Below are 27,515 nucleotides of genomic sequence, written 5' to 3'. Positions count from 1 at the left end.
AGATAGAGCAATTTAATTGGCTTGTCAATCCAATGTGTCAAAATGGAACAATTTTAGAGCTTCCAAAATGTTTCACATGGCGAACAACCCATATGGGTATTCATGGCGAACAACCAGCATGGGTATTCATGAATCTTAGAGCTAAAAATATCTCATTAAACCACACATCCAACGTGGCAAGAGAGAGCAAATTCTAGAGCTCCAAAATAAAACAATTTTAGAGCTAAAAAAAAAAAAAAAAAAAAGTTTCATATATGTCACTCAAATAAGTATGCTTTTACTTTCAGATTTGGAATATTAATGCAGCAATTAATATCTCTCTACATCATCACTAATAAAATTCAACCATATGACAATCACAAATCCTATGTGTCAAAATAAAACAATTTTATGAGTTTAAAAATATGTCATATGGTGAACAACCCGCATGAGTATTCAGTTATATATATATATAAAGATTAAGAGTTAAATCTGGACCTTAGATATGATATAATAATTAAAATCTTTCTGAGCTTTTGAAATAAAAAAAATTCTCGTATAAATTGAAATTTATACTATATTAATAAATTATCCTCATATTATTTTTTTTATCACCGAAAACTTAATAATTGAGACTAGAGAGTTTTTTTTTTTTCCTTACAAGCTAATTTATACGTAACTTAACTAATCCCACGAAACTCTGAAATTACCAATCAAATAAGAGTTTTAATGGTTACCTCTATTAGTAACCGAAAAGAAAACTTAAGACCTATCAAACCACTCGATATCCTGAGATAGTTGAGAGCTTTAAAAGAGATATGTGTTATTTGATTACACACGAGGGAGTAATGTGATCTACAATTGATTATAGGTAAATTTGTAAGAGTAATACAACACATATACAATTTGTAATGATTGGTTTATTATTTGAGTAATGTTATGTGCACTAATTAAATTGTACTAATCCAAGTATTAACAATTGAAATTTTGAAATTTTTTAACTTTTGAGGAGAACTGACCATGGAAATGAACTAAGTGCTCACGTTTACCTCGGTAATAAGAGAGGTCTGCCATGTCAGTTAGTACTTGGGTAAGGATGGTTTTGGTTAGTGCACGTATCATTATTCTTAAGTAGCGTTTGGTTCAGAGAATGTTATATTATTGAGGAATATTGTATTACTGGAAAGATAGATTACTAGGGAATCTTTAGAGAAATATGTTTGGTCGGTTAGAATAAATTGATGGGTATGTTATAATAATATGTTTGATTGGGAGGATAAATGAGTAGGTATGTTATGTGGATTACTAAATTGCCCTCATTTTAAAATAATAATATAATATTATTTTATTCTATTATTTTTTAAATTATTTCTTTTAACCCCCCTATATTTGAAATTTTACCAAAACACCCCAACCATATACAACTTTAATTTGTAGCAAAATCACCCCCACTCACCCCAAGCCACTGCCGGCAGCCGCCACCACCACCGGAAGCCGCTGTAATGGCGCACGACTAGCCGAATCTGGCTGGTCGTACGCCGATCAAGCCTAATCCGGCCAGATCTGGCCGTGAATATGGTGGTTTCACGGCTAGATCTGGCCGTTAATATGGCCATTTCACGGCCAAAGATGTGGCCGTGAAAAGACCAGATCTTTGGTCGTGAAACGGCGACTGTTTCACGGCTAGATCTATGGCGTTTCACGGCCACATCTTTGGCCGTGAAACGGCCAGATCTGGTCGTTTCCGGCCATGGATCATAAATCCATGGTCGAAAATTTCCTTATCAGCACACGACTGCCAAGATCCTGCCAGTCTTGTGCCAATATGACGACTTTCGCCGGTGGCCAGCGGTGGTCTTGGATGATTGGGGGTATTTTGTTAATTTTTAAACTTTTTTATGGCAGGATGTTTTAGCTAAGTTCTCAAATGTAGGGGGTCTTGGTAATTGTTATTTGGTAGATATATGAGGGCAAATGTGTCCAGAATGATAAAATATTCAGGGCAAAATAGGGTAAAAATTATGATTACCTCGGTAATCTAACATTAACACCCCTGAGAAGGTAATTTGATTACCTCCAATATTACCAATAGTAACCACTATTTATAATAAAATATTACTGTAATATTATATTACTTGAGAACCAAACGAGAGAATCTTGAAAATTAAACAAAGATTATAGGATTTATCCTATTCCACCCCGAACCAAACGCACCTTTATTATTTTAAGTCATTGATCTCATTATCTTCCTGTCAGTTCAGATCAAACCGACCCGTGCCCACCGCTTCTTTGCCCGACCCATAATTATGCTTCACCTCCGTTAAACAACATATTCTCAGTTTCTTTCACAAGTCTAAACGTACGTTAGAGATCTTGGAACCGACGGGAGACTTGTAAAACTGGCAATCGAATGGACGACACTCGGACCGCCGTACCACAAGTAATATACGAGACACGTCATCACGCCACCGGACCGTACACTCCCAATTACCCGCCACAATCCGACCAGCGGGTCCAACTTTAGATCTCTCTTAGCTAATTTTTATTTTCAATTTTATTATTTGAGTTGTAAATTTTACTTAATTCTTATTCACTCAATTCAGGCGCGTGAAGCTTCAAAACGCGGCGTGTTATCGTTTCTCTCTGTTCCAGGTTCGTTGATTTTTTATACTTACACTGGTTTGAATTAGCTTAATTAGGTTTCTTTTTACTTGTTTTGGTTATTGATGATGTGTTTTCTTGCTTTGTTCTGAAGGTGTGAGTAAACTTAAAGAGAAATGGAGTGAGTATCGGCGCTCTCCTAGAGAAATTAAGAGACTTGTATCGTTGTTTATATCGCCGAGAGGTGAACGCGTTGCTGTGGCTGCCGGAAATCAGATTACAATTTTGCAGAAGGATGATGACTACAAGGAACCGTGTGGCATTTTTACCAGTAAGATTTTTTTATCAATCTGAGAAAAGCTTAGAAATGTTGGTGCCAGCTTGCAGCATTTGTTAGAATTTGTATGCTTAGCGGATATAAGAATTTGTTGTTGAAAAATAATTAGACAATAATCTGTTTAAATTCAAATTTGATGATTTAATGTCTTAAGATTTTCCTGTTAGTTGGATTTTGGTTTGACCACTGTGAGTATGCAGATTATTTAGTTTTTAGGAATGTATTTCGGAACCTTTTTATTTTTATTGGTATTGTTGATAGTGTACTATATTATGGTTCCTGTAAAATGTGATATATTATTGATTACATGTAATATTTTCTGATGGGAACTATCAAGTGCTGCTCAATGGTCCCTCCCCAGACAGATTTGAAAAGGATATGTATTAGAATTGTTTATGCCCTTGTGACATGTTTAGATTTTAACTAGCATCCCTTTTAGGCTCCTCATTAATAGCATAGAAGGCAAATTTGGTATTTTAGTCCTATGGTTGTAGAATTTTGCATATCATTTGAAATTTTGGGCGAACATTGTATAAAAGAATAGTCTAATTACTCAGGATAAAAACAGGAGAGAATATTTATGCGAGAGTGAGCCCTGTGATATATCTGAGTATAAATTTAAATTTATGGAAGTTTGTTAGTGCAAGACATTTGATATGGATGTTGTTTCTAGTGAAAGAAAAAAATGGATGGTTGATCTGAAGTATGAACCTGGAAATAAACTTATTGTTTGTACAATAGAAAGTACTCCTCTGCTGCTTCTACGGATTTCCTTACAATTTACCTCTCTTTTGCTTGAAATTGTGTCTAACTTTTGTTCCACACATTAGGTAGTACTCCTGGTGCATTTATTTGTGGAGCTTGGTCAGAAACTCATGATATACTTGGAGTTGCTAATGGATCCGACACAGTCTATTTTATTAAAGCAAATGGTGAAGAGATAACAAGAATCACAAATAAGCATTTAAAAGGTTCTTTACCAACAATAAGCCTGATTGCACAAGATGCAACTGACGTACAAACATCTTGCTTGTAAGTGTTCTTTCCACCTCCCTTTCCTTTCTGTTCAGAGGCATCTGTATGAACTCCACAGAATATAGAGATTGTTCTTAATCAATCTTGAACATATGATTAAAGATTTGGGGTTCCTATAGTTTCTTTTAATCTATATATTATTTTCCTACATTCTCCCTTTTAATACTGCTGGAGCTATAACATCATAGTGCCTGCTTAATTTTTGGAAACCTGTTTTCAGGTGTACCTTCACTGTTCTGACAGCAGATGGATGCCTTCACAATATTGAGATCAGTCAGGAGCCAAGTGCCTCTATTTCCTCTGACTGTGCATCAAGTAGTGGATCAACTTCTAGGAGGCAGTTTCCTCAGAATGTTTTCTGTGTTGACTATTCTCCAGAACTTTCATTGTTAGTTGTTGTCAGTAGTCCTATCACTACTTCACTTACCTCTAGTGGGAATACTGGTATAGTTTCTTACCATCTATTGTCCTTTTGTTCTCTGAATGGAACTTTTTAATTGAACAAATCTTTGTAAACTAGTTTTCAATTGAATAAGCAATGACAGTGGTACAGAGTTCTATATGGTAAAGTATCAGAATTATTATATGACTTTCTAATGATTGCTTGTCTCATATTCAATGGCAGGTCTCATCTGTAAGACTCTTTTATATATAATCAAATTTTGTCAAGTATTTGTGATCCAGCATAAATTCCTCTTAGGAAACGAAAAAGGGGCTTTTAACATGTTAGTAGAATGGCAAATATTTCAAGTTTTCTTAATTAGTTATTCATTTTTCTTGCAGGGTCTTGTATTTCTATTTGGCGTAGATGTAAAAGTTTGGACCTGGAACAACTGTGCTTTACTCAGTTTGAAGGCTTATATTGCAAACCAAAAGGCTATGAAGGGAAGCCTGTACTTGTGAAAGTGCTAATTTCTCCACAAGGAAAATTCGTTGCTACCTCAGATATTACTGGATGCTTGCACATTTTTAAGATGGATAATGCTAGCTCTTCACTGTCAAAGGCATTTTGTGGAGAAAGATTGGATTCTCAAGTGACTGATAATTCATTAAACAGAGAGAAATTGTTAAGAGATGTTGTGGATTTTACTTGGTGGTCTGATCATATACTTACACTTGCAAGAAAGGATGGAATTGTCACCATGATTGAGATCCATAGTGGCTTGAAAGTTCAAGACAGTGATCCTGTACATTCAGTGCTTGTTTTAGAGAGAGTAGAGAAGCTTAAAGGTCATGTTTTTCTTTTAGAGAGTAAATCGCTTGAAGAGAGATTAAACACATCTAATTTTGACGGAGGAACGATCGACTCAAATCACATAGAGCCGGTTGCTGAAGACAGATTTAATCAGTTCGACATTTCTATATTGCGCTGGAGCTTGATATCATTGTCAGAGAGATCTGTTCCTGATATGTATAATATTTTAATTAGCAACCACAAGTATAAAAGGGCTATGGACTTTGCTAATATTCATGGATTGGATACAGATGAAATCTTTAAATCACAGTGGTTGTATTCTAGGCAAGGAATAGATGAAATAAATATGTTCTTGTCAAAGATTAAGGATCAAGCATTTGTAATTTCTGAATGTGTGGATAAAATTGGACCAACAGAAGATGCTGTGAAGGCTTTACTTGCACATGGGCTGCGCCTAACTAGCCAGTATAAATTCTCTGAAGAAGATAATGAAGATAGTCAAATTTGGGATTTTCGTCTCTGTAGACTTCAGTTGTTGCAATTTGGAGACAGGTTGGAGACGTATCTTGGGATTAACATGGGCAGGTATCATTCTGTTCTAAGCTCTATTGATTTATCGTGGATAAAGAATTTTTTTTTTTTTTTTAAATCTTAAAACTTATTGATGCTGGTTTGAGTAGATCCGCATCATGGTTGTCTTCTCCTCTTCCCCATTTTCTCATGCTTTCTGTTTTTTTGTCATAAATCATCTTATTTAAAAGACAATGTTGCCATGCAATCTATGCTGATTTTTTTTTCCAGAGTTCTTGGGTTTTTTTTGCCTAATGAAGAAAGGATGAGTTCCTAAAAACATGTAAGCAATGTTCATAATGTGAGACTACCTATAGATATTCACAAATATGCACTCTCATCACTTGCTTTCTCTGTGTCTTTTTAGTTTTACTCATTGTGTTATCATTTAAAAGTTTAAAAGCTACATGAGAGGCACTTCCACTCAAGGGATCTTAATATGCATGCAGGCCTAATCTAGACCCATATGACCTATGTGTTTCTCATGGTAATTGCTCAAAGATAGCATGAGATGACATAATGCAGCCATTCTAGTTTATCTCCAGTTCTACGTACTTTTCACCAGTATCTGGATTTAATTGTTCATCTTTTGCCAATGTTAATTTCAGATCACTGTTGCTCTTAAAAAAAAAAAAAAAAAGATTATTTGTTCATTTTTGGAGTCAATGAAAATATTGACATCTATAGAACTTGTTAAGATTTTTACCATATAGTTTGGAATTTTCCTCTTCGACAAATGTGAAGGGATTTTATTGGTTTTTTCTAATTTCTTTTCTGCAGTTGTCAGAGAGAAAGTTTCTTTGTAAACTATCTTTGTTGATATTGTGCTGAGTTGTAGGCTTGTAGCCTTTTTTGAGGTTATGCTGTTGATACTACATTTATGCTTTCTACATTATGAACCTGATACTTAGGGAGTTTTATCATTCACCAGATGGTTTCTACTGACTGATGTCTTATTGACTTAGTCTTTTGCAGGTTTTTTGTGCAGGAATACAGCAAATTTCGTGTTATGCCTATTAATGAAGCAGGAGTAAAACTTGCAGAAAGTGGAAAAATAGGGGCCTTAAATCTTCTTTTTAAGCGTCACCCTTATACACTGGCTTCTTCCATGTTGCAAATCTTAGCAGCTATTCCAGAGACAGTTCCTGTTCAAACATATGTACAGCTTCTTCCAGGAAGGTCTCCTCCTGCAAGAGTTGCTATGAGGGAAGAGGATTGGGTTGAATGTGACAAGATGGTAAGATTTATTAGAAGATTACCTGAGAATCATGAGATCCATAGCCAGATCAGAACTGAAGCAATTGTCAAGAAGTACCTGGGATCTCTTTGGCCATCAACTAATGAACTTTCGATATGGTACAAGAATAGAGCTAGAGACATTGATTGCTATAGTGGGCAGCTAGACAACTGCCTGTGCTTGGTCGACTTTGCTTGTCGCAAAGGTATAACTGAGTTGCAGCAGTTCCATGAGGATATTTTATACTTGCACCAGCTTATTTATTCTGATGAGAGCAATGGTGAAATATCCTTCAGTATGAGCCTTACTGCATGGGAACAATTATCTGACTATGAAAAATTTTGTGCAATGCTTAAGGGAGTCAAAGAGGAAAATGTGGTCGAAAGGTTACGAGACAAGGCAATTCCATTTATGCGAAATAGGTCTCATGATCTGACCTCATTTGCTCAAAAGCAGGTTACAGTTGACCGAGTTTCTGTAGATCATAAGAAGGATGAGTCGTTTCTGGTTAGATGGCTGAAGGAAATTTCTTTGGAAAATAAATTAGACTTATGCTTGACAGTCATTGAGGAAGGGTGTAGGGAGTTCCAAAGTAATAGCTTTTTCAGGGATGAGATTGAAGCTGTGGATTGTGCTCTGCAGTGCATATATTTGTGTACAGCTACAGACAGGTGGAGTACAATGGCTGCCATAATGTCAAAACTTTCACAAAACCAAGGCAAGTACTGCTTTGAGGTTTTGAATATGGTGGTTGAAGTTCTATTTTTTTTCTTTTTTTTTTTTTTCAGATATTAGATGATTTCATGTCTTGTCCTTCTTTGTGTCCGACAATGAAATAGTTGTGGATAAAATTTTTGCTTAGCTTCTGCATGAATAACTGGTACTTCAATTCTTTTTTCCTTTTTCCCACTGAATTCTGTCAACCTTTTAGATGAAATTTTTAGAATTCCTGCATGGTTCATGTTCTTTGTCAGCCATTAGTAATAGTCTACTTAATACTTCTCAGCCCTTAGATGAATGTTTCATTTGAAAGACATTCTGTAACTATACAGCAGATATACAAAGGAGAATTATCACGTATTTGCTAATTTGTAGACAATAGGAGTTTGGCTCCTGATTAAGATGCTGTCCTAATGACTGTATACCTTATGCGGCAATATTGAATTGTACAGTGCACCCATCTTAGATACAGTATAGAAGATTGCATCAAATCAGAAGGACGTGATATTTTGTATGGCTAGATATAGGAAGGTAGTGATCTGATAAGAGAGCAGAATTTTCATTTTGGTATGTCTCAGTTTTAGTTTGTTTCAATTTCTGTAAGTTGCAGTGATAGCCGCATTTTAACCATTTCATAATTCACTTGATCTATGTAAAATTTGTAGCTTTTAGCTGCTTATATTAGCTATATATTTGTGTCTGTCCGTGTATGTAACTGTGTATAGTTTTGTGTGTAAATGTGTTTGTGGACTGAAATGTTAGTTACTCATCTATTATGCTTATGTAATTAGATTTTATGTTCATTTTCTCATATTAGAGTAACTTGTTCTTGAGAATAATGGAGGTTTTCAATTTTACAGATGCTAAATTATATATTGATGGCCTTGAGAGAAGACTCAAAACAGCAGAAGGCCATATTGAAGCAGGGAGACTTTTGGCATTTTATCAGGTTTGTATTCTCATTTGAATTCCAAGCTTTTTGATGGTTAAGTGCTGAGCATGTGTTTTTTTTTTTTTTTTCATGTGCTTGATGTTCAAACATCATGATGTTTTCTTTGAGACTGGAAAGATATGGTGTTACTAAATTGGTTCCTTGGAGGCATGAAACAAGTCATGGAATTTGCTTTATGTTATATTTACATACTCATATGCAAATAGTGATAATTACTTACTGATTTTTTTAATGAAATTTTTTTATTTATAGACAGCCAAAATGGACTTCTTTTTGGTGATATTGACTCATATACTGAAAGGGAGACCTGCACCAGTTTGCATGATCCTCCATTCTGGATGTGGGCCAGCTTATTCAGGTAGGAAGATTGATCTAAATAATCAAGGATATACACACATATTAGTCTACCATTTTACACAAATCAATCTAGGAAATACTATCTCTATTTTCCTAATATATCTTAATACTACCCCTCAAGCTGGAGCAATATGTCATATGTTCCAAGCTTGTTACAAATGTCCCGATTCGAAACCTCTGAGTAGTAAGAACATCTGCTAGCTGGTCATTTGAGTTGACAAAACTGGTGACAATGCATCCGGATTCAATCTTCTGTCGGATAAAATGACAATCAACTTCTATATGCTTTGTTCTTTCGTGAAAGACTGGATTTGAGGCAATATGCAGAGCAGCTTGATTTTCGTATATTAGTTTCATTTGCTTCACTTCACTACACCCCAATTTTTGAAGAAGTTGTTTCAACCAGATGAGCTCACAAGTCGCGAGAGCCATAGCCCGATGTTTTGCCTCTGCACTTGATCTAGCTACTACATCTTGCTTCTTACTCTTCCAAGATATTAGATTACCTCCAATCGTGATACAATATCCAGAAGTAGATCGTCTAACTGATGGAGACCCTGCCCAATCAGCATCAGAATACCCAACAATTTGAGAATGACCCCTATTTTCATATAGTGAGCCTTGTCCTTGAGCTCCTTTAATATACTTGAGAATGCGAACTGTTGTGTCCCAATGACCACTACATGGGGCCTGGAGAAATTGGCTAACCACACTAATTGCAAAGGAGATATTTGGTCGGGTGATCGTGAGATAATTCAGCTTACCAACCAATTTTCGATACCTTCCAGGGTCTTCTAATGGCTCCCCCTGTCCAGGAACAAGTTTGACATTGGGATCCATAGGAGAATCTATAGGCTTATAGTCTAACATACCTGTCTCCTCAAGAATGTCCAAGGCATACTTCCTTTGTGATATAGCAATACCAGCCTTAGACCGTGCTACCTCAATCCCCAGAAAATACTTAAGCTTCCCCAAGTCCTTGGTTTGAAAGTGGCTAAACAGATGTTGCTGCAGTTGAGAAATCCCATCTTGGTCATTACCTGTTATGAAAATGTCATCAACATAGACAACCAAGTATATAAATTTACCATGATCATTACGGCGGAAAAATACTGAATAATCAGCTGTACTTTGCGACATCCCAAACTGTTGAATCACAGAACTGAACTGTCCAAACCATGCTCTAGGTGACTGCTTGAGACCATATAAAGACCGACGTAGACAACACACCAATCCTGACTCCCCCTGAGCGACAAACCCTAGCGATTGCTCCATATACACTTCCTCGGCAAGTTTACCATGCAAGAAGGCATTTTTAATATCCAACTGATGAAGAGGCTATTGATACATGGCCGCTAAAGAGATAAGGAGGCATACCGAAGTAATCTTAGCAACAGGAGAGAAGCTCTAGTTTGTTTTCCAAGTTGACATGACTTACAATTAAAAGAAGATAATGTAGACAGACTAGGTACTAATTTCTGAAATTTGGCAAGACTTGGATGACCAAGGCGGCTATGAAGAATGTCGGTAGATGCAGCGGAGGTGAAGGCAACTGGAGAATTTGGATTGGAGAGGTGGTACAGTCCATGTGATTCATGTCCTGTTCCAATCGTCTGCCTTGTGTTCCATCCTGCACACAACAGAGTCAGCAAAAAGGGGACAGAACAATAAGATATTTGGTTAACTTACTAATAGATCAGATTATATGGACATCAGGGCGAATAAGATTGATTTTAAAGAAATGGAAGGAAGTGGTCGAGCTTCTCCTATCTTTTGACCATAGTCTGTGAACCATTAGCAAGAGTAATTTTTGATAAAGTGGGAGAAGAGGTAATTGAGATAAAAGATTTTTATTACCAGAAATGTGGTCAGATGCTCCGGAATCCAAAATCCGTGGGCCAGTGGAGAGGTCCTGCTTAGATAAGCAAAGGAATTACCAATTTGGGAGGCGCCAGATGAGGATGACTGCTGCTCGACAGCTTGATATTGAAGATACTCATTGTAATCAGCCCCAGACAATGTAATGGAGTTGGGTTGTTGGTCTTTAGCATCGGTAAGGGAATTATCCATCTCCAATTGCTTGAGCCACATGAGCGGTAAATCGATTAGAAGATTGACGTGGTGCCTCCGATGCAAAGCCCACAAGTGTCTCGTTGTGGCCATTCTTGTCACAATAGGTGCAATATGGTCTAGATCCATTTCCTTTTCCCTTTCGAGAATCACTCTATCCTTGCTGATTTCCTGCCTGAACACTAATACAGATGTCCAACCTCTAGTATCGCCTAGGTTTAAAGAAAGACGCAGTAATCGAGCAGATCATCTTCCAAAGATGGTATGGTATGGCTAGCTAAATTTGATCTCGAACAGAACCAAGGTCAGATCGTAGTCCTTTAAGGCTAGGACCATAAAGAATTTGTCACGTTGTTTCTCTTGTTCAGTGGTACTCGGATACTGGCATAAGGGAATCAAATTGATCTTTTAAAGTCTCTATCTGCCCTAAATAGCTCTCCATAACTTGATTATTTTGTTGAAGGTGGACAATATCAGAAACTCTATATATTCTTTGCACATCATTCGTATACAAAGTTTTGGCTTTGGTCCAAACCTTACAGCAAGTTTTACAAGATTGAAACAAATTAAGCAGTTTAGGGTCTAAAAGTGCCAAAGGAGACTACTAACTGAGCATCAACTTTAACCCACCTAGCCCTCTCAGTAGTAGAAATATCAGTGGATGTTTTACTTAAGTGATCATCATAACCTTGCCCCGTAATCATAACTCTACTGAAGCAGCCCTGACGCATAATTACTACTACCCTGAGCTGATTGTAGTAATTGGGGGAGAACTAAATAGAAGAGAAGAATGGTTTGATATCACCTGATTTTGATGCTCTCTACCATTGTAATCTAGTGAAGTGAGAGATAAATCCAAAACAGTAAAACACCCTTTGTCAGAGTTGAATCACCAACAGAAGGAAGAACGGAGGAAACCGATCGCCTAAGAAGAACCAGAAGATGCCTACGAACAAGGAGAATCGAGAAATAAACTCCCTAAAAGCAAAGAGGAGCGCTCCTTTATAGATATGTTTTAGGGTTTCTGAAATAGATGGATTTAGAAAAGAAGAAGAAGGCTAAGAACCAACCTGACTTTTATACCATGAACAAAGTGTTTGTGAATAAGTTGCTTGATTATTCCCCCAAGCAAGATGGGAATTTATACAATGTACAAGTTACATGAATTAGGAAGGAATTGATCCTAATAATCAAGGATACACACAAATTAGTCTACCATATTTACACAAATCAATCTAGGAAATGCTATCTCTATTTTCCTAATTATCTTAACATTGACTCATATACTGAAAGGGAGACCTTGCACCAGTTTGCATGATCCTCCATTCTGGATGTGGGCCAGCTTATTCAGGTAGGAAGTATGGCAGTATGGAGCTCAGGGCTTTTATAATAGAGTATTACCAACAAATTTTTGGTTTTATGCTGCTTAGTGGGATACATTAGGGAGGATGGTGGAGCCGAATTGTAAAGAAAGTAGTGAGATAGAAAGTTAGGGCTGAAAATATGTTATGGGTTGGGTTGTGGAAGCCATTCAGAATGGATAAAATGTCTTTATTCAGATGACCATAGTGTTTGGTGCAATGGGGAACCTTGAAGTATGTGCTTTCATATGTGTGCACAATTTTAAATGATAGGAGGGCACAGGTGGAGGTACATGAGCAGTCTAGAATTTGCTGCACTAGAATATGTGGTTTACTTGAGGTTTACAATGTTTGGAGCTGGAGTGTGGACAGTATTTACTGCATGATATAATGCAAACCAAATTAAACTTGTATGATCAGCTCAATATATAAGGGGTTAGGAGATTGAGGAGAAAGTGTCCTTGCATGGAGAAGTGCATAGTTTGCTGCTGGTCCTAGTGGGATTGTGTTATGAAGAGGGAACTGTTGTTGATCTGCTTTTGCTTCCCAAAACCTATGGGTTCTCTCGTAGTCTTATTTCCTTTTTCTTTTTTTTGGGTTCAGTGGGTCATTTTTGGTCTTTGATAGAGGAATTTTGGCTTGTTGGGATTGTTTGTAGTTTTTAGGAGATAAATATCTTGGAATGCCCTTGTAAATGGGTTCACGTGTGGTCTATCATTTTGTTAGATATGCCCTTCTATCACACCTTTGTTCTTCCCGTGAAGCGTGAAACTATTGATTCTATGTTTCCATCTTATAATATGTATATGACCTCATCTCAGGAGCTTCATTGCTCTTTAACATCATGTTTCTAGAACCATGATAATGCACGTTGTTTGGTCATTATAAAGATAACTTTGGTTATTGATTTTCTTGTTCTTTGTAATCAATGATTATGCTAGTTGATAGTAGCTGATAAGATAACTACTGTATTCTATGTGTGATTCATGAATTTGATTGTGAGGGAGATTTTCGGTGATTGATTTTTTGCAGGTTCCAAAGCCAATAAACTTTTTCTTGGAAGCTCGTGCAGATGAAAAAGGTGTAAAACAGATTCTTCGTCTTATACTTTCAAAATTTATCCGACGACAGACTGGACGATCAGATAATGATTGGGCAAACATGTGGCGTGATATGCAGTACCTACGAGAGAAGGCTTTTCCTTTTTTAGACCTAGAATATATGTTAGTGGAATTCTGCAGAGGACTGCTGAAAGCTGGGAAGTTTTCTCTTGCAAGAAATTATTTAAAGGGTACAAGCGCAGTTGCTTTAGCACCAGAGAAAGCAGAAAATCTTGTTATTCAAGCTGCAAGGGAGTATTTTTTCTCAGCTTCTAGTCTTGCTTGCTCAGAAGTAAGTATGCTGATGGCTCATAAATAGGATATTGCAGAACTGTTTCATACTTCTAGGTTCTGACTTTAAACTCTTAGTTTTTCTTTCTTTTATTTGCTTTTTAAAATTCACTTTTATGTCTTTACTAGCCATTTAAATTCACTATACCTTAGTTATACCTCTTTGAAATTTTGCATCCATATTGTTTTCTACCCCTCTAAAATTTTAGATCCTAAGTATTGCATACAATTTATAGTCCCCATACAATTAACTGATTCCAAAATTCAGTTGAATGAAGCCTGAACAATAAGTAGTACCTGGGGTATAGATTGAGTTCTGCTATTGAGCTATATCCTCAATGAAATCCAAGTCATTATACTTTGATTTTCTGTACGTCAATAATTTTTTAATGTAAATTCATTTCTTTGTTCGTGCTATGTATTGCAGATCTGGAAGGCTAAAGAATGTTTGAATTTATTGCCAAGCAGCAGGAATGTTAAAGCAGAGGCTGATATCATTGAGGCAATTACTGTTAAACTTGTCAACCTTGGAGTGACACTTCTACCTATGCAATTCAAGCAAATAAAGGATCCAATGGAGGTCATTAAAACGGCAATAACGAACCAAGGTGGAGCTTATCTACATGTTGACGAACTCATTGAGGTCGCCAAACTTCTTGGATTGAATTCCCCTGAAGATATATCAGCTGTTGAGGAAGCTATTGCTAGAGAAGCTGCAGTTGCTGGTGATCTGCAATTGGCATTTGATCTCTGCCTTGTTTTGGCAAAAAAAGGACATGGTCTCATTTGGGATTTATGTGCTGCAATAGCAAGGGGTCCTGCCCTTGAAAATATGGACATAAATTCTCGAAAGCAGCTACTAGGTTTTGCTTTGAGCCATTGTGATCCAGAATCAATAGGTGAGCTGCTCCATGCCTGGAAAGATTTGGACATGCAAGGTCAGTGTGAGACTTTAATGACATTGACAGGAACAAATTCACCCAACTTCTCAGTCCAAGGTTCCTCGGTTATTTCACTTCCAGGCTACAGTGTTCAAGATATAGTTAACCTAAAAGATTGCTCTGAACTGGTTGAAGGGGTCAGCAGTGACGATCAGGAAGTTCATCTGAATAATATCAAAAATACTCTTACCATTGTTGCCAAAAACTTGCCTGTTGAGGCTGGGGTCAACTGGGAATTGCTTTTAAGGGAAAATGGAAAAATTTTGTCCTTCGCTGCTTTACAACTTCCATGGTTGCTTGAATTGAGTAGGAAAGCAGAATATAGTAAGAAAATGACTCATGGCTTATTTCCTGGAAAGCAGTATGTGAGTGTAAGAACACAATCTTTGGTAACTGTTCTATCCTGGTTGGCCAGGAATGGTTTTGCTCCCAGAGATGACCTGATTGCGGCTCTGGCAAAATCAATTTTAGAACCACCTGCTTCTGAAGAGGAAGACATTTTAGGCTGCTCCTTCCTGTTGAATCTTGTGGACACTGTTAATGGGGTAGAAGTGATAGAAGAACAGTTGAGAGTAAGGGAAAGCTACCAAGAAATTTGTAGCATAATGAATGTGGGTTTGACATATAGTTCATTACACAACTCTGGAATTGAATGTGAGGGCCCTTTTCAGAGGAGAGAGCTGCTACGGAGGAAGTTTAAAGAGAAGCACACATCACTCAATTCTGGTGATTGGTTTTAGTTATTTTCCTGACTCTTGAACTTTAGACTTCATGTTTTTTTATATGCTATCCAGAATCATCATAATCAGCATCCCTTATGTTACATAGAAATGCTAAGAGCCATGCATTATGTTTTTACACATGATGATGAGTTGATATGTTTCTTGGGTTACCTCTTGTGTTCAGGTGAACTAAACAAGATTGACAAAGTACAATCTACTTTCTGGCGGGAATGGAAACTTAAATTAGAAGAAAAAAAGTGTGTGGCAGATCGTTCTAGATTGTTAGAGCAAATAATTCCTGGAGTGGAAACTGCACGCTTTTTGTCTGGTGATATCAAATACATTGAGAGTGTTGTTTTCTCTCTGGTTGAATCAGTAAAGTTGGAGAAGAAACCCATTTTAAATAATGTATTGAAATTGGTAGAGACCTATGGCTTGAATCGCAATGAGGTCCGTGGGATCGCGTGTACTATGAAGTATAAAATTACAAATGAAAAGGATATTTGAAAGTTTGCCTGATAAATGATATAGTTTTCTTTGTTTTTCTTGCAGGTCTTGCAACACTACTTAAGTTCTATTCTTGTTTCTGAAGTTTGGACTGATGATGATATAATTGCTGAGATTGCAGGCGTCAGAGAAGAAATACTTGGTCATGCTACAGAAACTATCAACACTATAACCTTGGTTGTATACCCTGCAGTTGATGGATGCAACAAACAGCGCCTTGCTTTCATATTTGACCTTCTCTCCGATTGCTACTTGCAGTTGGAGGCAGCCAAAAAATCTTTACCAGACTTTAACCCAGATCCGGCACGTGCATCTAATTTTAAGTTGGCTAATTTCTACAGAGTCATTGAGCAGGAATGCAGAAGAGTTTCCTTTATTAAGAATTTGAATTTCAAAAACATTGCTGGATTAGGTGGTTTAAATTTGCAGGATTTCAGCAACGAAATCTATGCGCACATAAGTGAATCTTGCTTGGAAGCCTTGGCAAGTATGGTGCAAACACTGGTCAGTATTTATACTGATTCAGTGCCTGAGGGTCTCATATCATGCCAGGATGTTTACAAATATTATGCACTGAGTTTGTTGACAAATTTGGAGAGTAGTGCTAGAGCAGATTTTAATAATGAAAGACCTGAAAGTTTTCTGGGCTTAATCAATCAACTTGAGCAGACCTACGATCGTTGCAGAATGTATATGAGACTTTTGGCACCTTCAGCTTGTTTGGATACAATGAAGCGGTACTTTAATGTGATTATACCATTATATGGCTCTTCTAGGAGTATACCAGATAACTCAACATGGCAGGAGTGCCTCATCCTACTTTTGAACTTCTGGATCAGATTGACTGAAGAAGTGCAAGAAATTACGTCCAGTGAAAGTTCAGTAGAAGATCCCAGGTTTAATCCAGAGTGCTTGTTGAGCTTCTTAAAGGTTTTGATGAAATTGGTGATGGAAGACAGCATCTCACCGAGTCAGGGCTGGGGCACCATTATCAGCTATGTTACTCATGGTTTAATTGGAGACTTTGCTAGTGAAATTTTCATATTCTGCAGAGCCATGGTATTTTCTGGTTGTGGGTTTGGAGCCATTTCAGAGGTTTTTTTCAACGCAGTGTCAGAATGCAGTTTAAAAACTGCTGACTCTAAATTTCAAGATCTTCCCCATCTATATTTAGATATGTTGGAGCCCATTTTACAAGATCTGATTAATGGATCCCTTGATCACCATAATTTGTATCATTTGTTGTCTTCTCTAAGTAAATTGGAGGGTGATTTTGATGAGCTGAAGAGGGTCAGGCATGTAGTTTGGGAGAGAGTGGCCAAATTCTCTGATAATTTGCAGTTACCAAGTAATGTTCGAGTTTATGCCCTTGAACTTTTGCAATCTATCACAGGTAGAAACATCAAAGGTTTCCCTTCTGAACTACAATCCAATGTTCTTCCTTGGGAAGGGTGGGATGAGCTGCTCACTACAAGTAAAACAAGTGAAACCACTGCCAATTCGGGGTTGTCAGAGCAAACAGATACTTCTAGCAGGTTTACGAATACTTTGGTTGCCCTCAAATCTACTCAACTTGTGGCAGCTATCTCACCAAGCATAGAAATAACGCCTGATGATCTACTCAATGTCGATACAGCTGCCTCCTGCTTCTCTAAGTTGTGTGGAGCTGCCAGTATAGATCCTCATTTCGATTCTTTGGTAACCATTTTGGAAGAGTGGGAAGGACTCTTTGTAATTAGAGATGAAGTAGCTGCCGAAGAAGCATCCACTGCTGAAAACAACTGGAACAGTGATGATTGGGAAGAAGGATGGGAAAGTTTTCAGGAAGTAGAACCTGTCGAGAAGAAAAAGAAAGAAAACTCCCTTACTGTTCATCCTTTGCATGCATGTTGGGTGGAGATTTTCAAAAAATTCATAACAGTGGCACGGTGTAAAGATGTGTTGAGACTGATTGACCATTCCTTATCAACATCTAATGGAATTTTGCTGGATGAAGATGATGCCAGAAGCTTGAATGAAATTCTACTCGGTGTGGATTGTTTCTCAGCTCTGAAACTGGTGCTTTTATTGCCTTATGAAGCCATCTGGTTGCAGGCTCTAAATGTAGTTGAAGAGAAGTTGAAACAAGGAGGCATCTCCGATACAATTGGCCGAGACCACGAGTTATTAATGCTTGTGTTATCTTCTGGGGTTATATCAACTATCATCACTAAATCTTCTTATGGCACAATTTTCTCTTATCTGTGTTACTTGGTTGGAAATTTCTCTCGCCAGCTTCAAGAAGCCCAGATAATACGACAAACAAAGGGAGGAAGAAACAAAAGTGGAAACATTGCCGAAGACTTGCTTCTTTTTAGAAAAATCCTCTTTCCCTGTTTCATATCAGAGCTTGTGAAGGCAGATCAGCAGATTCTAGCCGGATTTCTTATTACAAAGTTTATGCACACAAATGCTTTTCTCAGTATCATCAATGTCGCTGAGGCCAGTCTTCATAGGTACTTGGAGCGGCATCTCCAGCAACTGCAACTTGAAGACGAGATGAGTTTTGATGAAACGTTAAAGAACACTGGTTCCAGCTTGAGAGGCAAGCTGGGAAGTCTGATCGAATCTGCATTGCACACACTTTCGGCCAATGTTAGATGAAAGCTTGTAGTAGGATTGCTATTGTGTTAGGAAACTATACATATTACATAGTTCTGTAAACACTTTTATTCAGAGGGAAGGGGATTTTTTTTTTTTTTTTTTTTTGATAGATATACAAGTTTTATATGGGTCAAAGTGACCCACTTAGAATTGAGTTGAAGCTTTTGATCTCAGTTCGGAAGCAAGATTTTTGTGGTTATAAATTAACATAAAAATGTTGGTCATACTTGATTATTCTGGTTGGTGTTCTGTTAATTTGAAGTCTGGTTTTGGATTTCATGTTAGCGTTTTTCACTCAATATCCATCTACTTAGTGGAAAGACGTAAAATTTATAAATTAAACCTGTTTGTCACTTGTAAACGATGTGAGATATAACATGTAAAATACTTTTGGATGGTTGAGTGATTCGATAGGAACTCTTGGGTGTATTATTTAAGAGGTTTTGATTTCAAGTCCCTTCTCGATTTCTAATAAAGGTAACTACTAGAGTTCTTATCCGACGCGAAAGTTGACCGGGACAGCTCCGATCGTTATATATATGATTGAATCCAAGATGAAACCATTTGAATGCAAACTTGCAATGACAAATATACTAGAAAAAATCAAACATAGAAAGGATATTGTTAATTTTTGAGTTGATGAGTTGAAATTAATAACGTATACATCATCTTTGAAGCAACCATTTGAATGCAAACTTGTAGTGACAAATACACTAGAAAAATCAAACATTAGAAAAGATATTGTAATTTTTGAGTTAAAATTAATAATGTATACATCATCTTTGAAGCATGATAAAATAAATTTTCATTTTACAACAAATATGGAAAGACTGCCTTGACATCTTTTGGGAAATTCTCAAATTTGGTAAGGTACCAATTCCTAGTGGCAAAGCTCCTTCCCATCAAGTAAAAACTTGTGCCTAGAGCAAATGAGAATGCATAAAAAGTTTGAGAAATAAAAGCAAATCCCCAGAACACTAATATCTCAAATAGATAATGTGGGCATACTACTTTGTCAAATAAACCTCCCTTGGGAATTTTGTATTGTTTTTCACCATCTATTCTCATTTTTGAGAGGAGGAAATGATGGTAGAAGTTACCAATTATTCCCAACAAGAACACAATCATCCCAAAATACTTCAAATCAATTGATGGCTCTGGTAATCCTTGTGATAAGTGTTGATTATAGATCATGGTTGAAGTTGATATGAAGTAGCTTAGAGTGATAACAATTGCAGAGTCAAGAGTCATCGCGCCACTATATTTATGAATGAACAATACCTGTACAAAAAAAAAAAAAAGTTTTTTCAACTTGGTGGGTGTGCTGAACATCAATGTCGCTGAGGCCATTCTTGTCGATGTTTGTATTCCAAAAATACTAAGAACAGTACCCTTTTATCTGAATTTGATTATGTTATCGACTCAATAACATTATCCAAACATATATCTAACTTACAATATGAAAAATCCATAGAATAAGGATTTTCTATCTCAAACATCATAATTTTATACCATTTATTGAATCTTAACTTGCAATAAAATATGAATTATAATATAGAGAACATAACAAAAGTACAAAACTCTTTTCCAGTACTCTTGTTTGGGTTCTGAGAAAATTATCACATACTGTAAATTGAATGCGAGATTAAAAACAAATAGAAATTAAACTCGTTATTAGCATTCAATTGATGACACTAAAATTAATATCAAATCGGACTCTACTTAGTTTTTCTTGAGCCAAAAATATGACTAAAATTCTCAGGTAACAATAATCAAATAAAAACTTCAAAAATATTAGTTAATTCCGACTGATCCCATCAAATTAATGTTGAAAAAAAAAAGTTATTAATTTCTACAAAAGACGAAGACCATTTTATTCATGCATGTAAAGCAAATAAAGAAGAAACCAAAAGAAGTAACAATAATGATATTAAGAAACGTTAACATGTATGCATTACCTCAAAGATTCTTTTGAAGAAATGGAAGGTGAGAGCAGACTTAAGCAAAAGAAACCTGAAGCCGTCATCAGGAAAGAGCCAGAAAGAAGAAAGACCGGCAAAAAAGGCAGGCGTATAAAGCATAAGCATCCCGTTTCTGCTCGAAACTTTAGCCTGTTTTGCCGCAGATTTCTCAGAGTTAACGTTCCAAAACTTGGAATATTGCATATGCTTTCCCACGGTTTCAGAGTAGCCTCCGTTCGCCATTGACACCACACTCACCACAGACATGGCTGTCATGAAGATGGAAGGTGGTGGTGGGAAAATAACACAACTCAGAAACATGGCTTTTCGTTAATTTTCTCTTTCTTTTTTTGAGTGAATGAAATTTGTTTTACATATGGGAAAAGCTTTAAAGAGATGAAGCGACGTACAAATGTTTGAAGAATTTAAGGAATTGTCTTTTCAAAAGTTAAAAATAAAAAATAAAATTAGCGTTTTTAGAGTAAAAGAATTCTGAAAATGAAAACACTGAATACATTTTCCATAAATTGTTTTGATTTTTGAATTTTGTTAATAATCCAGAAATCTCTCCACTTTGCTTTGCAAGCACGAGTTTGAAACTAAAGCCCGACTGAAACTTGCAATATTGGGGAAATGGGAAGAAACCAATTTTTATTTTTATTTTTTAATAATTTTAGTAAATGTTTTCTGAGGAGGTATTAAGTATTAAACATGTTTATAGTATGCTTTAGGCAGCAAACAAATTGTATTTTTAATGCGAAAAACAATTTAGACATAGTTATTTGTGGCCAAAAAGGAAATTAAAAGGAGAAGGGAGAGGCTGTTGTTTGTTTGGATCATTAATGTGTTGTGTGGACCGTGGAGATTCACATAAGGTTGTTGGTATAAAATAATGACACGTTTGGTTGTTTTAGAATGAGTCAAATAAGAGCAATCACATCATATTCATATAATTATTTGTGTAAATGGTCCATACTAACTAATTCAAAGGTTGATAAAAGAGTAACGTTAACCAGCCGACTATTATTATTATTTGTTACGTTATGTTGGCGTTATTATGAGAAGAATTTGGAAAGGATGAGCGAAGGAATCTTAGGGCAAAAGTGCTCTATGATATTGACTATCTAGCTAAGAAATCATATGTTTAATTAACTGAAAAATCTTGTTTTTGGGTATTGTGGAATTGCTGAATAAAGAATGTCCATTTGTGTTCTCTAACTTTCTCTTTTATGCAATGTTTTAAAACCCGACGCGGCCTAACCGGTTTAACCAAGACCCAGAAGCTTTAACGGATCTGGTTTATATTTTTCTTATTCATCCAAAACACTAGGATTTGGGAGGATGATCGACGAACAATTGATGGTCGAGATGTTGGGGCTTTTAAAGAGAAAGTGTCGGTGAATGCAATGCTAGTGACGACGTTGATTTCTGGTAAGTAAATAGACCGAAAATCCAACAAAACTAGCAGTGGCAACAACCGGCTTTTACTAGCGATTGGCGAGGTTAACGGGGATGGGGTGAGGTGGGTTTTGATCGGGAGGAAGAGGAGAGTACTTTCTAGGTGATGGGGAGCGTTTTCGACACCGGCGTCAATGAGATATGGCCTGGAATGCCAACGCCGGTGTCGGTGAGATCTGGTCGAAATCGAACCTATTTCGACCAGATCTTGAGTATATTTTAAGGGGAATGAACTCAATGGACGATTGGGGTTGCATCTAGGGTGTCGCCGCCGCCAACTAGTCACTAGCCTAGTTGTATTTGGAGTGTATTTGCTAAATTTTAAACCTATAGGGACTTCAAATAATTTTTAGGGGTGTATTTGCTAAATTTAAAAAGTTTTTGTCAACCAGTTTGACTGTCGGTCAACCCAGGACCCGAAAACTTTGCCAGGTTTCACCTTAGATTAGGTTTTAAAACATTGTTTTTATGCAATAACTTTTATCTTTCAACACAACCACCGACTTGTTATCATATTCATACCTAAATTATGCCATGTAACTCAGAATACTTTAAATTTAAGCCACTCTACTTAAGAACCAAAAACTTAAAAGAAAAGCTTTTATTATATAAATTTGAAGTGTTAAAATACTAAAATATCCACATATATTAAGACCCTAAGATTTTTAGCTAATGGACCTAACCTCATGCCCAACAAGGTCGATTCTATTTGGGCTTACATCAAACATAACTTGTATTAGCAAATTGAAAACACTGTTTTAAAAACCCAGCCCGGCCCGACCAATTTAACAAGGACTCAAGAGCTTCACCACACCGGTTTAACATTTTTCCTATTCACCAAAAACCCTAGAATTTGGGGTGATAATCAACGAACAACTAAAGGCCAGAATGTTGAGACTTTTAAAGGGGGTGTCAGTGAGTGCAATAATGGTAACAAAGTTGATTTCTTATGAATAAATCAACCCAAAATAAAAAAATAAAAACTAACAACGACAACAACCGACTTTTGCCAGCAATTAACAAGGCTAAGGGTGAGATAGGTTTTGATCAGAAGAAAGAGGAGAGTATTTTTCGAATGATGAAAAAGATTGTCAACGCCGATGTCAATGAGCCACTAACCTAGAATGTCGATGCCAACGTTGGTAAAATCTGATCGAAATCAAACTCATTTCACCAAATCTTGGGTAGATTTTTTGGGGAATGGGCTTGAGAGACGATTGATTTTAGATTTGGGATGTCACTATCGCCAACCAATCATTGGCTGATTTGTATTAAGGGCACTGTTTTAAAAACCGGACCGGACCGGCCAGTCCAACCGATTGAACCGGGAACCGGTCACGTATCCGGTCCGAGTCAACATTAAAACCGTCATTATACATTAAACCGCGTTAGCCCGGTCAAAACCCAGATAAAGTCAATGAACCGCTGGTCCAACCGGACCGCCGGATAAACCGGCCTGATTTCAAAACCCCCAACCCTACCCAATCGCACTACCACAACCCATTCCATCGATTTCCTTTCTCTGTTTCTCAGATTATTCTCTTTCTCAGTTTCTCTACTAAAATTTCTCAGATTTCTCAGCTTCTCTTCAAAAATTTCTCCATTAAATTTCGTTGATGATTTTTTTTTCTATAAAACGTATGCACATCTTGTCTATGTACAGGAAGAAAATGGAAAACAAAAACGAAAAGGAAGATTAGAGATAATCGATTAACAGTGTTTAGAAAAGATATTGTAATTTTTGAGTTGAAATTAATAATGTATACATCATCTTTGAAGCATGATAAAATAAATTTTCATTTTACAACAAATATGGAAAGACTGCCTTGACATCTTTTGGGAAATTCTCAAATTTGGTAAGGTACCAATTCCTAGTGGCAAAGCTCCTTCCCATCAAGTAAAAACTTGTGCCTAGAGCAAATGAGAATGCATAAAAAGTTTGAGAAATAAAAGCAAATCCCCAGAACACTAATATCTCAAATAGATAATGTGGGCATACTACTTTGTCAAATAAACCTCCCTTGGGAATTTTGTATTGTTTTTCACCATCTTTTCTCATTTTTGAGAGGAGGAAATGATGGTAGAAGTTACCAATTATTCCCAACAAGAACACAATCATCCCAAAATACTTCAAATCAATTGATGGCTCTGGTAATCCTTGTGATAAGTGTTGATTATAGATCATGGTTGAAGTTGATATGAAGTAACTTAGAGTGATAACAATTGCAGAGTCAAGAGTCATCGCGCCACTATATTTATGAATGAACAATACCTGTACAAAAAAAAAAAAAGTTTTTTCAACTTGGTGGGTGTGCTGAACATCAATGTCGCTGAGGCCATTCTTGTCGATGTTTGTATTCCAAAAATACTAAGAACAGTACCCTTTTATCTGAATTTGATTATGTTATCGACTCAATAACATTATCCAAACATATATCTAACTTACAATATGAAAAATCCATAGAATAAGGATTTTCTATCTCAAACATCATAATTTTATACCATTTATTGAATCTTAACTTGCAATAAAATATGAATTATAATATAGAGAACATAACAAAAGTACAAAACTCTTTTCCAGTACTCTTGTTTGGGTTCTGAGAAAATTATCACGTACTGTAAATTGAATGCGAGATTAAAAAAAAAAAAAAATTAAACTCATTATTATCATTCAATTTATAACACTAAAATTAATATCAAATCGGACTCTACTTAGTTTTTCTTGAGCCAAAAATATGACTAAAATTCTCAGGTAACAATAATCAAATAAAACCTTCAAAAATATTAGTTAATTCCGACTGATCCCATCAAATTAATGTTGAAAAAAAAAAGTTATTAATTTCTACAAAAAACGAAGACCATTTTAGTCATGCATGTAAAGCAAATAAAGAAGAAACCAAAAGAAGTAACAATAATGATATTAAGAAACGTTAACATGTATGCATTACCTCAAAGATTCTTTTGAAGAAATGGAAGGTGAGAGCAGACTTAAGCAAAAGAAACCTGAAACCGTCATCAGGAAAGAGCCAGAAAGAAGAAAGACCCGCAAAAAAGGCAGGCGTATAAAGCATAAGCATCCCGTTTCTGCTCGAAACTTTAGCCTGTTTTGCCGCAGATTTCTCAGAGTTAACGTTCCAAAACTTGGAATATTGCATATGCTTTCCCACGGTTTCAGAGTAGCCTCCGTTCGCCATTGACACCACACTCACCACTGACATGGCTGTCATGAAGATGGAAGGTGGTGGTGGGAAAGTAACACAACTCAGAAACATGGCTTTTCGTTAATTTTCTCTTTCTTTTTTTGAGTGAATGAAATTTATTTTACATATGGGAAAAGCTTTAAAGAGATGAAGAGACGTGCAAATGTTTGAAGAATTTAAGGAATTGTCTTGTCAAAAGTTAAAAATAAAAAATAAAATTAGCGTTTTTAGAGTAAAAGAATTCTGAAAATGAAAACACTGAATACATTTTCCATAAATTGTTTTGATTTTTGAATTTTGTTAATAATCCAGAAATCTCTCCACTTTGCTTTGCAAGCACGAGTTTGAAACTAAAGCCCGACTGAAACTTGCAATATTGGGGAAATGGGAAGAAACCAATTTTTATTTTTATTTTTTAATAATTTTAGTAAATGTTTTCTGAGGAGGTATTAAGTATTAAACATGTTTATAGTATGCTTTAGGCAGCAAACAAATTGTATTTTTAATGCGAAAAACAATTTAGACATAGTTATTTGTGGCCAAAAAGGAAATTAAAAGGAGAAGGGAGAGGCTGTTGTTTGTTTGGATCATTAATGTGTTGTGTGGACCGTGGAGATTCACATAAGGTTGTTGGTATAAAATAATGACACGTTTGGTTGTTTTAGAATGAGTCAAATAAGAGCAATCACATCATATTCATATAATTATTTGTGTAAATGGTCCATACTAACTAATTCAAAGGTTGATAAAAGAGTAACGTTAACCGGCCGACCATTATTATTTGTTACGTTAAGTTGGCGTTATTATGAGAAGAATTTGGAAAGGATGAGCGAAGGAATCTTAGGGCAAAAGTGCTCTATGATATTGACTATCCTGCTAAGAAATCATATGCTTAATTAACTGAATAATCTTTTTTTGGGTATTGTGGAATTGCTGAATAAAGAATGTCCATTTGTGTTCTCTAACTTTCTCTTTTATGCAATGTTTTAAAACCTGGCCCGGCCTAGCCGATTTAACCGGGACCTAGAAGCTTCAACAGGTCGGTTTTATATTTTTCTTATTCACCCAAAACCTTAAGATTTGGGAGGATGATCGACGAACAATTGATGGTCGGAATGTTGGGGCTTTTGAAAAGAAAGTGTCAGTGAATGCAATGGTGGTGACGGCGTTGATTTCTAGCAAGTAAATAGACCAAAAATCCAACAAAACTGGCAGCGACAACAACCGGCTTTTGCTAGCGATTGGCTAGGCTAACGGGGGTGGGGCGGGGTGAGGTGGGTTTTGGTTGGGAGGAAGAGGAGAGTAATTTTTGGGTGATAGGAAGGATTGTCGACGCCGGCGTCAATAAGATATGGCCTGGAATGTTGACACCGGTGTCGGTGAGATCTGATCGAAATCGAATCTATTTCGACCAGATCTTGGGTATATTTTAAGGGGAATGAACTCAAGGGATGAATGAGGTTGCATCTAGGGTGTCATCGCCGCCAACCAATCGCTGGCCGATTTGGATTTGGGGTGTGTTTACTAAATTTCAAACCTATAGGGACTTAAAAAACTTTTAGGGGTGTATTTGCTGAATTTAAAAAGTGTTTGTCAACCAGTTTGACTACCAGTCAACCCAGGACTCGAAAACTTTGTCGGGTTTCACCTCAGATTAGGTTTTAAAACATTGCTTTTATGCAGTAACTTTTATCTTAACCCAGCTCGACCCGGCCAATTTAACAAGGACTCTAGAGCACCGCACCGGTTTAACATTTTTCCTATTCACCAAAAACCCTAGAATTTGGAATGATAATCGACGAACAACTAAAAGCCATAATGTTGAGACTTTTAAAAAGAATGTTAATGAATGCAATGATGGTAACAAAGTTAATTTCCTATTAATGAATCAACCCAAAATAAAAAACTAACAACGACAACAACCGACTTATGCCAACAATTGACAAGGCTAACGAGGGTGAGGGTTAGATGGGTTTTGATCAAAAAAAAGAGGAGTATTTTTCAAATGATGGAAAAGATTGTCAACGTCGATGTCAGTGAGCCACTGACCTAGAATATCGACGCCAACATTGGTAAAATCTAATCGAAATCAAACTGATTTCACCAGATATTGGGTAGATTTTTGGGGGGAATGGGCTCGAGGGATGATTGATTTTGGATTTGGGGTGTCACTACCGCCAACCAATCATTGACTGATTTGTATTAAGGATGTGTTTGCTAAATTTCAAACATATAAAGACTTAACTTAATTTAGGGGGTGTATTTGCTAAATTTTAAA

At 36.5% G+C, this 27,515-nt stretch overlaps 3 protein-coding genes across 3 annotated transcripts; 1 reads left to right on the top strand and 2 right to left on the bottom strand.

Annotated features, from left to right (window-relative positions):
- The first annotated feature begins 2,389 nt into the window (after window positions 1-2,389).
- LOC116129795 (MAG2-interacting protein 2) lies at window positions 2,390-18,655 on the top strand. The gene is made up of 12 exons (XM_031415529.1): window positions 2,390-2,419; window positions 2,583-2,631; window positions 2,735-2,911; window positions 3,748-3,949; window positions 4,173-4,396; window positions 4,736-5,732; window positions 6,693-7,672; window positions 8,535-8,623; window positions 13,447-13,806; window positions 14,233-15,472; window positions 15,653-15,918; window positions 16,021-18,655. The coding sequence occupies exons 1-12, from the start codon at window positions 2,390-2,392 to the stop codon at window positions 18,616-18,618; spliced, it is 7,212 nt and encodes a 2,403-aa protein (XP_031271389.1). The 3' UTR covers window positions 18,619-18,655.
- A 714-nt stretch (window positions 18,656-19,369) lies between these two features.
- On the bottom strand, window positions 19,370-20,971 carry LOC116130366 (steroid 5-alpha-reductase DET2-like). The gene is made up of 2 exons (XM_031416114.1): window positions 20,577-20,971; window positions 19,370-19,899 (listed from the first exon to the last, which is right to left on the bottom strand). Exons 1-2 carry the CDS (start codon window positions 20,898-20,900, stop codon window positions 19,429-19,431), a joined length of 795 nt encoding a protein of 264 aa, XP_031271974.1. The 5' UTR covers window positions 20,901-20,971; the 3' UTR covers window positions 19,370-19,428.
- Window positions 20,972-23,778: 2,807 nt separating this feature from the next.
- On the bottom strand, window positions 23,779-25,611 carry LOC116129360 (steroid 5-alpha-reductase DET2-like). The gene is made up of 2 exons (XM_031415106.1): window positions 24,986-25,611; window positions 23,779-24,309 (listed from the first exon to the last, which is right to left on the bottom strand). The coding sequence occupies exons 1-2, from the start codon at window positions 25,307-25,309 to the stop codon at window positions 23,839-23,841; spliced, it is 795 nt and encodes a 264-aa protein (XP_031270966.1). The 5' UTR covers window positions 25,310-25,611; the 3' UTR covers window positions 23,779-23,838.
- Window positions 25,612-27,515: the final 1,904 nt, after the last annotated feature.

This window comes from Pistacia vera, unplaced genomic scaffold (assembly GCF_008641045.1).
Source record: "Pistacia vera cultivar Batoury unplaced genomic scaffold, PisVer_v2 Contig106, whole genome shotgun sequence".
Lineage (NCBI taxonomy): Eukaryota > Viridiplantae > Streptophyta > Magnoliopsida > Sapindales > Anacardiaceae > Pistacia > Pistacia vera.
This window is presented reverse-complemented; position numbering and strand designations above follow the sequence as displayed.

Bases quoted from the DNA above. Each gene is read 5' to 3' on its own strand.
- LOC116129795 (XM_031415529.1), top strand. From the start codon at position 2,390: ATGGACGACACTCGGACCGCCGTACCACAA. The intron at 3,950-4,172 runs GTAAGTGTTCTT...ACCTGTTTTCAG, and splicing joins GACGTACAAACATCTTGCTT to GTGTACCTTCACTGTTCTGA. The intron at 4,397-4,735 runs GTATAGTTTCTT...TTTTTCTTGCAG, and splicing joins TACCTCTAGTGGGAATACTG to GGTCTTGTATTTCTATTTGG.
- LOC116130366 (XM_031416114.1), bottom strand. From the start codon at position 20,900: ATGTTTCTGAGTTGTGTTATTTTCCCACCACCACCTTCCATCTTCATG. The intron at 19,900-20,576 runs GTAATGCATACA...TTTTTTGTACAG, and splicing joins TCTTCAAAAGAATCTTTGAG to GTATTGTTCATTCATAAATA.
- LOC116129360 (XM_031415106.1), bottom strand. From the start codon at position 25,309: ATGTTTCTGAGTTGTGTTACTTTCCCACCACCACCTTCCATCTTCATG. The intron at 24,310-24,985 runs GTAATGCATACA...TTTTTTGTACAG, and splicing joins TCTTCAAAAGAATCTTTGAG to GTATTGTTCATTCATAAATA.